This window comes from Patagioenas fasciata, chromosome 30 (assembly GCF_037038585.1).
Source record: "Patagioenas fasciata isolate bPatFas1 chromosome 30, bPatFas1.hap1, whole genome shotgun sequence".
NCBI lineage: Eukaryota > Metazoa > Chordata > Aves > Columbiformes > Columbidae > Patagioenas > Patagioenas fasciata.
This window is the reverse complement of record NC_092549.1, coordinates 3,078,851-3,089,854: the sequence shown is the minus strand read 5'-3', so window position 1 is coordinate 3,089,854 and position 11,004 is coordinate 3,078,851. Positions and strand designations below refer to the sequence as shown.

The window sequence follows — 11,004 nt, the reverse complement described above, 5'->3', positions numbered from 1 at the left end:
TCCCAAACAGAGCCCCTCGCCGTGCCACCCGTGTGCCGCTAGGAGGTGATTTATGAGTCTGTAGCTCGTTAAACAAGCCTATTAATTTTCTTCTGCTGGTCTTCAGGAGCTGCCGGTCGTTCTACCCGCTTTGCACAACCCACCAGGCCGCTGCGGGGCTGTGTTTCCATTCACCGGGCTCTCTACCGCCTGTAAATCACGCACACACGCGACGCAAAGAGCGCCACGTTCTCCGCTTGTGCCACCGCTAATAACAACGAGCACCGTTATCGCCGGGTAGGCATTTGTGTTCCTGATGGTGCTTTGCAGCCTCTGCCTTGGGTGGAGCGTTATTATTTAACAGAATAATAGCCATTTTCACTTGGCTTTTTCAAAAAATAAAATCTGGAAGCAGAAACTGAATATAAAGTGACTTTTTGCTGAAGCGAAGAGGACAACAGCCCGTCGCTCCGGCAGTGCTGGCGACAAGAAAGGTGACGTTTGTAAGGGGGATTCAGGTGTCAAGAGCAGCCAGGATTTACCAACAGAGCTTTTTGTGACTAATGGGTGTATTAACCACTGGAAAAAGCCATCTACGGATCCCAAACTTGGTTTCTTCCTTGCTTGGAAATGCGACGCGTCCTAGATTTGAGGCAAAACCACGATGTTTAAGAAACAGTCAAAACTCCCCAGGGCGCTTCTGTCCATGTCCAGTGTGTGTTCTGCAGATGTTAATGACGAGGAAAACGCAGCTGCTCTGGATCACATCAGTGAGTTACTTCTCCTTTTTACAGGAGGAAACTCCTGTTTCTTTAGGAATAAGGATAGCTGTGAAATACATATGGTTTAAAACGCAATGCACAGGTGGACCAGTCCGGAAGGAACACCGAGATTATCTACAAAACGTGAGCTAATTACTGAGGCAAACGACCTGTCACGGCAGGACAAACCCGCTCAAGGGAGGTCTTAATAAAACCGGAGCGAGAGGCCTCCAGGACGCAGGATTTGGCCCGGGATCAAGATGTTTCTCCACAGGAAGCTGTTGTGGCCATAAAAATGTCTGTCCTTTTAATCAGGGGTTTGTTGCTCTTGTCAAGTCCCGGCTGAGATTTCCCTTCTCAGCTTCTCCAAACATCTGGTTGTTGTCACGTCGTTATTATCAACCTCGGAGCGAACGATCGGGCTCTCCCACGTTATGCAATTGCTTTGAAAGCTGTGAAGTTATTAAAAATAATAAACACGTGGGGTTTTGTCTTGGTTTCAGCAGCAAGCGGTAAACAGGAGGCTTAGCGTATCCCCCACCTGCGGGTTTTACCAGCGATCTGTCGCGAGGTTTGTGGCGAAATGTGAAAGTTGTCAAAAGCCTCATTTATTTCTACACGTGTAGGTATTTAACGCCGGCTGCCGATGGAATCGCGGTGCAATCGTGGTGGTTTATGTGACGATTAAAGAACAACAATGTGGTTTGCACACACCAACGTGGTTGCAAGGCACTGTCGACACGTGCGCTGCAGATGATCCCGTCACCAGATCCGCGTCAATTAACGCACCCGGACCTGCTGCTGTGTGAGTTTCAGACGATCGCCGTCCTCTTTGACATTCAAATTCTGATTTTTGTCTCCTATTCCTCATTTGAGATGCCTTTGGAGGGAGGAGACCCACTCTTTGTGTTACTTATACGACCGGAATGAGAATACGAGCGCAGCGCAAAGGTCTTGATCCTACTCCTGAAGATGTTTTGCGCTTTATGTGAGTGCAGGACAAGTAACACGAACCGAACGTGGAACTGTGGGTCTCTCAGTTCTGCAAACACGTTACAGAGTCAAAAAGTCATCCCTAAAAAGGCCACAAGGTTGAAACTTCGCCAGGGCTGTGAAAATACAATCGCAAACTCAGGCTACAGCTGGTTTGTGTCTTATATGAACTTTCTGATACGTGCGTCATCCAGTTTATAAAGGATTAATAACTATAATTCATTCTCTTGATGGTGCTTTTTTACAACGAGATGAGAGACCCAAATTCCACGTGTAGGACATCAGTTCAATCAGGAGCTTACGCTTTATTTTCTGCTTGTAATCGAAGGAATTGGCGTAATTGTTGGCAGACCCAGTGCAGGGTCTACCACCTGAAAACAAAGAGGTTTTATTAGATCCACGTTGGAAGAAGCGGGATCGATGCATCGATAAGAATTCTCTGCTTTGCTAAAGCGTGTTTGGGAACTTGGTGGTAACGCTTTGCTGATATTAATGTATTGATGCTTGCCCATTTTTAATTATTTTAATAAGAGCCGCGTTTTATTTTGTAGTCCAGCCCTATTTCCAACTCCTGCAGGTGCCGAGTGTTGAGAACAAAACTCAGAGAACGGCGTTTTCGCGCAATAACTCGCACGAAACACTTGGCGGTGTGAAGAGGTTGACAGAGCGTGTTTGTCTCATTCGGGGGAAAAGGCTCCGTTCACTAAACAAGAAATGGTGAGTTCTGGGGTGTTTATTGAATCTCCCCAATGCTCTCTTGGCTTCGTGGAGGGAATTGCTAAATAGTCGTGTTGTTTCAGCACTGTTTGGTTTCTCTGCTGTCTGTGGAAGGCAGAGAAGTGGGACAGGGCTGTAAAATGTGTAAACCCCTCTCTCATTAATGTTTTGCAGATGACAAAAGTAACGTTGCCCAGGAAGCACCGTCCTTTAAAACAATATCTGGGAAACAACAGGCTAATTCTTATCAAGGAGAGTTTAGCAGAATCCAAGCTTCGAGAGCCACATTTCTGGTGCCTTTATGTCCTACAGAGCTGGGAAAGCTGAATATGATCCTGTTTTTATCCGTCGCCGCGCAGCCCCGGCCGTGCCGGATCCTCCCCTTGGCAGGGGCTCCTGGTCCGGCCCCCTCGCTGCTCTATAAATCACCCTCCGGCGCCTTTTCCTGCGCAACCATCCAGCCGTCGGCCCACGATCACCATGGGTAAGGGATCCGCTCCTCTTTGCTGCCCTTCGGACTCATTAGCAGGGGGTTCGTTAGCGCCCGGGAAGGAGAAATGCGCAGCTGAAGTTTTCCCAGCTGTTAAAATGTTGATGTCTTTAAGCTGTTGGAACCCCCGTGGTTTTCAATAAGTGACTTTAAAGCTGTGGTCAGCGCCTTTTATCCCCCTGTTAAATGTCTCTTTTAGTACCTTGGTGTTTATAATAGAAACCGAAAGACGCACTTGGACTTGCGTTGTTTGCGAGCTGCGCTGGGAAAGGTCCCTGGGAAACTGAGGGCTGGAACTTAACTTATTTGCTTGTATTTTTGTGATAGGACGTGTTGTTTTTCAGGACTTTCCTTTTCAGACACACAGACAGGAAATGGAGGAAGGCACTGAAGGTTTTATTTGTATTAATGTCTTACTGTGTTGTTTGCACAGTGGACACTTAAACTGATTTCACAGCACGGGGAAGATAGTGGACATTGATTAAAAACCCCTCTTATTCCACAGGCAAAACCAAGAATTCTGACTCAGCCCAAGCGACTCTGGTTTATCAACCTGGGGCGAACGCTTCTCTCTTTGCGCTTTTATAACAGTACAAAGGAAACTATATCCGTGTCGCTTTGCTTTCTAACAAACTGTGCGTCTGGTTCTGTGAGCGGTTTTGTCGGCGGCGTGCGAGGATTAAGTTAAATGCTGCGCCTTAAAGCGTAAAAACCAGCGCGGTGGTGACTGAGGATTGAGTCTTGGGCTGCTATTCAATAACAGGACGGATCGCTAAAGTCCGCTTGCGTAAGTTCTTGCTGGGAAAGGGTTAATTCCTGGAAGAACGCGCTGCTTTTGGTCTGTGTCTTGTCATGCCCGGCGTCCAGCTGATAACACAATTGATTCTTTTCCCATTTGTGTGTTTGGATCAGCGGTTTAGCCCAACCACACCTTGACTTCTGAGGGCTCCCGATTGCCCAGGCTCTGCAAAATCCCAAGTTGGGCTTATTCCACCTCAACTTAAGCTCTCAACAGAGGTGCCTCATTTATCTCTTCATGAAGAGGCTGAAGAATTCTACTGTAAAACCCCACAAACAAAAAGCAGAGTAATTCCTGCTGTTAAACCCAAACTATCAAACTATTGGGCCCCTCAGCTCCAGAAGGACAGGGAACTGCTGGAGAGAGTCCAGCGCAGGCACCAAGATGCTGGAGGGAGTGGAGCATCTCCCGTGTGAGGAAAGGCTGAGGGAGCTGGGGCTCTGGAGCTGGAGAAGAGGAGACTGAGGGGGGACTCATTGCTGGGGATCAAGGTGGAAAGGGGCAGTGTCAGGAGGATGGAGCCAGGCTCTGCTGGGTGACACCAGTGACAGGACAAGGGGCAATGGGTGCAAACTGGAACACAGGAGGTTCCGCTGGAAGATGAGAAGCAACTTGTTGGGGGTGAGGGTGGCAGAGCCTGGCCCAGGCTGCCCAGGGAGGTTGTGGAGTCTCCTTCTCTGCAGACATTCAAACCCCCTGGACCCCTTCCTGTGGAACCTCAGCTGGGTGTTCCTGCTCCGGGGGGATTGCACTGGATGGGCTTCCCAGGGCCCTTCAACCCCTCACATTCTGTCATTCTGTGATCAAGGAATCCCTCAGCCTGAATTTACTCTGAAACTGCGGTTTATATTTTTTACAACCTATCATAAACCTGTAAACGTCATTATCCAGGCTGAATATAGTTAGAGAATGGCTGTAGGCAGCAGTGACAGAAGGAACAGGGATGTTTTTTCGGCTCTTGGTGTGCACATACAGACAACCGCACAGGAGCGAGGGGGATCGGGCTCATAGGGACCCGTTGGCGAAGAGGAACGGCCGTGGATTCGGGAAGACGAAGGCGGATGGGAAGAGAATTTACCTGCAGCGGTGGCAGACGCACAGTGGAACAAAGATCTTGATGCTTTAATCCTCACTGCTATTTCCAAGCCACGTTTTGCGTCCTGGCGTTCAAACCGCACCAGCAGCCGCCGGATCCACCGTGAGCCACACGAACTTCGTTAACCCTGGATTATTAACACGGCAGCGTCAATATTCCCATTAACGTGTCGCTACAAGATGGTACAAATCAACGTTTCGTGATAAAGCCGGATTTTGTGTTCACAACTGACACGGAAGGGCCTCACCCCCCGAAGTCTTCACACAGAACAGAACAGAAGTGTTTGCACAAGGTGAGAGGGAGAGGAGGGAAGAACGCGCGTGTGAGGAGGAACAGAAAACGTTCATCATCCTGCTGGGGGTTTTCTCTGGAAAACAATTTGGCACAAATCGTCTTTTTCTCCGAGTAATCAGCAGAAAGCTGCGTTTGCAATGCTGATAAAGCCGCGATCCAACGCACATTGAGCTCCTGCTAATTTAGGTGATTGAGAAAATTGGAAGAAAGTTTAAATTACGGCTTGGGCGTACACGGAACAAAGCAAACCTCATATTTTGTGTTTATGCATGAAAACGTTTCACAAAGAACGGGTAATTAAAGCTGAAGTGCTAAGTCACTCTTCTTGAGAAGCTGCGGCGTGACAAGTCATGGGATGGCTGAGCCGCTCCGGCGCCAGAACGGCGGAGATTTCGCTCCAGTTTAACCCAAAATGTGCAACAGGTTGTACCTGCCCCTTAGAGCGACGCTTCAGGGTCAGATTTCCTTAATTTCAGCCAACAAGTCTTAATTCCAACCACCAATGTATCGATGCAACCCTGACCCATCTATTGGCCGCATTAGGGTAGAAATCGCTGCGCCTGAGGCTGGTTCAGTCGCATTTGCACTTTGGTGTTGATTGGGATCCAAATTCGGAGATTTGACTGACTCCTTTCTTTTCTCTCCAATCAGCAAAATGCGGAGCCTGCGGCCCGGGATACGCGACTCCTCTGGATGCCATGAAAGGCAAGTGTTTTAACATCTTTTCTAAATCCAAGCCAACCAGGAACTGGTTTTAAATTAGGCGAAGACTAAGGCGCCTTCCAGAGCGGCTCATTAGTCAGCAAAGCCAAGGACGCTTTAAATACCCGAAGAGATTTGATTTCATTTTGCACACTGGGCTCATGAGCTCTGTTACATTAAACCACAGGGACTTTGGGTTCAGACTTCTAGTTTTAAGTGTCCAAACTTCACCTTGAGGCCTCTGATATGTTTTAAAAGCCTTAATTTTATAGCTTGGAAATACAAATACTGAGGAGAAATCCCAACTTAGCGGAGAGGTGAAATCTGGGGGAGGTGAACTGCAGGTTTTGGTCAAAATTGGGCACGTTCAATGTGATTTGTGCATTGCAAGGTCCACGGGAGGAGATCGTGTACCTGCCCTGCATCTACCGGAACACGGGCATCGAGAAGCCCGACTACCTGGCCACGGTGGACGTCGACCCCAAATCCCCGCACTATTGCCAGGTATCCACACGTCGAACCTCGAGAGGCTTCGTGTCGTTATTCGGTGTCCCCTTAGAGTCTCGTAAAGCTTTGGGTTAATTGCATAGCGCAGAGCATGTATAGAATCATGACGTCCAACTTTCTTCTCCCACTTCGCAGCTTCAGCTCTGTGTGTCTCAGGCTGAATCCGCTCCCTGAATAACAAACAGCAGGTTCCTTCTGCTCTTTATTAATTCATGCTTCCACACAAAGACCCATCTCTTTGCCTAGGGGGGAATAAAGCTCGAGCAGACTGAATCTTAAGCCCGGCTCATGCTTTGCAGGTGATCCACCGCCTGCCCATGCCCAATCTGAAGGACGAGCTCCATCACTCCGGCTGGAACGCCTGCAGCAGCTGCTTTGGGGACGCCACCAAGAGCAGAAATCGCCTCATTCTCCCCAGTCTCATCTCCTCTCGGGTTTACGTGGTGGACGTGGGAACGGACGCACGAGCTCCCCGAATCCATAAGGTCTGTTTAGGTGACTTTAAGCTGGCTTTTTATTCCGGAGGTTTTGAGCAGGATAGGAGAGCCAGAACATTAGGGAAACTTTGGTCAAATGTGGGAGTTTGGAAATTCCTGCAGTTTATTGATAAAATAAACTGACCGTGGAACGTGAGGGAACTGTTAAGTGGTTTTTGTGCCAACCCACCTGCCTGCAAACAATCTCATTCAAAATCTTTCCATTTCGAGCTCTGCAGAACCTCTCCAGCCTTTAACTATTAATGCAACGGAATAAAACCCCTCAAGGGCTCTGCTCGTACAGTGAATTTTCATTCAACCCTCAAAGCCTTTATTTTCCCCTCTGAGCTGCTGGTGCTCCAGCAAGTGTTGATGCCTGAATATCGCACACGTGGTGTTTCTGCTGCTGTTATTAATTAACACAAACGCAGACGTCGGTGTCTCGCTGGTGCACGAATTTGCTTCGAACCATTCACCTCTCGCTGTTTATATTTTTATGAACAAATCAATGTTGCGGCGCAGAGGAGAAAGGTGGAACGGGCGTTCTGCGTTGCCATGCGTAAACTCGTTGTCTTAACAGATCGTTGAGCCGGTGGAGTTGTTCTGGAAGGGGAACGTGGCTCATCCTCACACCTCGCACTGTCTGGGCAGCGGTGACATCTTAATCAGCTGCTTGGGAGACCCTGCTGGCAACGGAAAAGGTATTAAACCCCTTTGGGAGAAGTGTTTGTGCTCCCAAAGTACAGGCTGAGGCATTGATAAGAGCTTCCCGTTCTCCTGTGCGCACAACATTCCAGCAGCTCGTTAATTAACCGTAGAATAAATGAGTGACCAGGTGAGCTGTGTGGTCTTTGCCAACCCAAATCCCCTTTGTCTCATTGTCTCGCAAAGATTCAAGCTTTCCAGCGCCTCTAGATTGCGTTTCCTATTGAAACCTTTAGAAGGATTCTTGCATGTAAATGGTGTTACCTACGCGCTTCAAAACGTACAAGCTCTTGGGAGAAATGAGCTTCAGGTGGCAAGTGGGGAACCGGCTCCTCTTCACGGGGTTTTTCTCTTCTGGATGGTGGGCGAACGTGTCCTTGGGGAGATGCACATTATGTACGGAATTCAAGGCGAGCAGCAGAGAACACCAGAGGTGACTCCTCCAGGGCCTTCTCTAAGATGTCCCTTGATTGAAACGGACTCTAGGAGGGCTAATGGATGTATCAGAATGACTTGAGTAGAAACAGAGCGAACGGAAGCTTAAATAAATCACGATGGTGTGATAAAGTTCTTTAAAAATCCGGCTTTCCTGTGCTTTAGTCCAAGAGAATCACAAAATTCTGCGTACGCACTGGGTCGCATTTTACAGCGTGTTTAGATCATTTAAATAGTGTGAATGTGATTTAAAGCTGGGTGGATGTCTTCTAACATTTGTGGGGTTTTATCTGTCAGGTGGTTTTATTTTGCTGGACGGAGAGACCTTTGAAGTGAAGGGGAATTGGGAGAAAGGGGACAAGGTGCCGCCCCTGGGTTACGATTTCTGGTACCAGCCGCGCCACAACGTCCTCATCAGCAGCGAGTGGGGAGCGCCGAAGGTCCTGGCAGACGGATTCAACCCCGCCGACGTCGAGAGAGGTGAGGGAGCGTTCGCTTCAGCTCTCCCGAGTGATTCTTCATTGCAATAACATCTGGTTTGTGTCCGTCCCGACCCTCCAGGGCATTACGGCCGCCACATCAACGTGTGGGACTGGAGCTCGCGCACCTTCGTCCAGGCCATCGACCTGGGGAAGGGCTCCGTCCCCCTGGAGATTCGCTTCCTCCACGACCCGGCTGCCGCCGAGGGCTTTGTGGGCTGCGCTCTGAGCGGCGCCGTGCAGCGCTTCTACAGGACCGAGGTGAGTCGGGGCGGGCACGGCAGACGCAGGAGCTCAGCCCCCAGCTCAGAAACCCGCTGATACCGAAGGGAACGGGAGCTCTTAATTCCAGTCTAATTCTAGCCAAGCTTTAACACTGCGCCGCAGAGCAAACCTAACGCCAGCGTGCGCACAAGCCAGGGGTAACTGATTAAGCAGAGCGAGGGTCTCTTCCATCCAAAATGGATCCTATGGTTGTACGATTCTCTTGCCGTTGTAGAGGGCGAGCTGGGGACAGGCAGCACCCCCAGCTGAAGGAGACCCAGGGGTTTGGCTCTGCTGCCGTTACCGCGGTCAGAGATGCTGTTGTGTGGTTTAATCATTGACGTTCTCGCTGGCAGCGGAGTTCCAGCCTCACCCCTTTGCAGCCTGCGTGTCACCGCTGGACGGGACCTGTTCACCACTCAGCACTGTTTGCTTCTCCCCCTCCGACAGGCGCGGCCGAGCCCTCGCGGCTCACTCCGCGGTGATAATAACGCTGTGTTCTCTGCTCTGCCTTCCGCAGAAAGGGGACTGGGCGGCGGAGAAGGTGATTGAAGTCCCCAGCAAGAAGGTGCGAGGATGGCTCCTCCCGGACATGCCGGGTTAGTGTGTGTGGGGAGGAAACGGGGTGTTGGCCTTGGCCATTCCCTGCTCCGGTGTCGCGTTTTGCAAAATCTTATCCTTAAATAGCAAACACATCCCTCGTAGAATCCTATAATAGGTTTATGTTTGAGTTCTTTGTGCGATGCTACTGATGTGACATCAACCTGGAGATTTCTCCATAAAAATACCTGGAGTCTGGGTCAATCAGCGAGAGCTCGTGGTGTTCAGGGACAGTCCCGGGAACGCTGGTGGTTCGTTGGCTTTCCAGGGATGATTGCGGTTGTTCAACCCATATCTTAACATATCTTCCTGAGGTTACTGTAGCTAGAATTTTGAAAGGCAACAAGAGGCTTGTGGTTTTGTTTGTTGCTGGTCCCGTTTCCTCACTGAATGTTTCCGTCAAGGTCTGATCACCGACATCCTCATCTCGCTGGACGACAGGTTCTTGTATTTCAGCAACTGGTTACACGGGGACGTGCGCCAGTACGACATCTCCGACACCCGCCGGCCGCGCCTGGTGGGACAGGTGAGGAGAAAACACCCAGTTACTGTGGCTGGAGAGTTATCCTGTTCCTTTGAGAGCCAACACGTTCTGACTCTCCCTGGGCTGCAGGTGTTTGTGGGGGGCAGCATCACCAAAGGGGGACCTGTGACCGTGCTGGAGGACAAGGAACTGCAGTGTCAACCGGAGCCTTTTGTCATCCAGGTGAGTGTTCCAGACACACCGTTGTCCATTTTGAAGTATCTTTTGCTTCTCTTTTTCTGTGGCATTTCTGGTTTTCGACCTCATCTTGAGCATCTTGTTCTCTGCTGTGATTTCAAGGGGAAGAAGGTGCCGGGTGGACCTCAGATGATCCAGCTCAGCTTGGACGGGAGGAGATTGTACGTCAGCACCTCCCTCTACAGCGGCTGGGACAAGCAGTTCTACCCCGATCTTGTCAGGTAAGAAACCTTTGGGTTGTCTTTGCGTGCATCTGTGGGACTTTATATTTGTGGGAATGAAGGGAGATGATTTTCCAGATGGCCACGGGAGGGCAGAGCGCAGCCTCCCAGTTAATCCCAGCAGCAATTAATGTCATTTTTCACTCCTTCATCGCTAATTTGAGGCTGCAGGTTCCACCGAGGCGATGTGACTGACTTTGAGCCCCACAAAACCCCCATTTCAATCCGGGGTTCTTTCCGTTGGACATTAAACGGAGACAAATCCCACCCGAATATGCAACGACGAGGAATCCTCTTCCCAATTTCTGTTCTCTTGGCCGTTTTTCAGGGAAGGCTCCGTGATGCTGCAGATCGATGTGGACACGGAAAGAGGCGGATTGAAAGTGAATCAAAACTTCCTGGTGGATTTCGGGAAGGAACCTGACGGGCCCGTCCTGGCCCATGAGATTCGTTACCCTGGCGGGGACTGTAGCTCTGATATCTGGGTTTAATCACTTATAGAGCTTTTGTGGTGATGGAGACGCTGTTCTTAAATATAACAACTCCATCACCAAGATCATTCCGTGGGCTTGGGGCCAAAAAGCTTCATTTGCTCATAAAGCGCTTTGCATGGCATAAAAATCCCGCGTATCTCATCCTTAGCTGCAATTTCTAGAGCCGCGTTATATTTTAGCACACGGGCAATGATGTTATTAAAAAATCAACGATAAAATTGTTCTTCGACTCGTTTTTGTTTTAGCATTTCAGCGTTTTCTGTTATAAAGA

The 11,004-nt window shown here is 49.6% G+C and overlaps 1 protein-coding gene across 1 annotated transcript; it reads left to right on the top strand.

The window, feature by feature from the left end:
• Positions 1–2,672: 2,672 nt before the first annotated feature.
• Positions 2,673–10,951, top strand: LOC136112750 (methanethiol oxidase-like). Its single transcript, XM_065857591.2, has 12 exons — positions 2,673–2,934; positions 5,781–5,834; positions 6,223–6,335; positions 6,638–6,823; positions 7,395–7,515; positions 8,252–8,434; positions 8,516–8,694; positions 9,218–9,296; positions 9,702–9,823; positions 9,911–10,003; positions 10,121–10,239; positions 10,568–10,951. Exons 1-12 carry the CDS (start codon positions 2,931–2,933, stop codon positions 10,728–10,730), a joined length of 1,416 nt encoding a protein of 471 aa, XP_065713663.1. The 5' UTR covers positions 2,673–2,930; the 3' UTR covers positions 10,731–10,951.
• The last annotated feature ends 53 nt before the right edge of the window (positions 10,952–11,004 follow it).

Coding starts and splice junctions, on each gene's coding strand:
- LOC136112750 (XM_065857591.2), top strand. Junction 6,336..6,637: donor AATCCCCGCACTATTGCCAG/GTATCCACACGT, acceptor CATGCTTTGCAG/GTGATCCACCGCCTGCCCAT. Junction 10,004..10,120: donor CGGAGCCTTTTGTCATCCAG/GTGAGTGTTCCA, acceptor TGTGATTTCAAG/GGGAAGAAGGTGCCGGGTGG.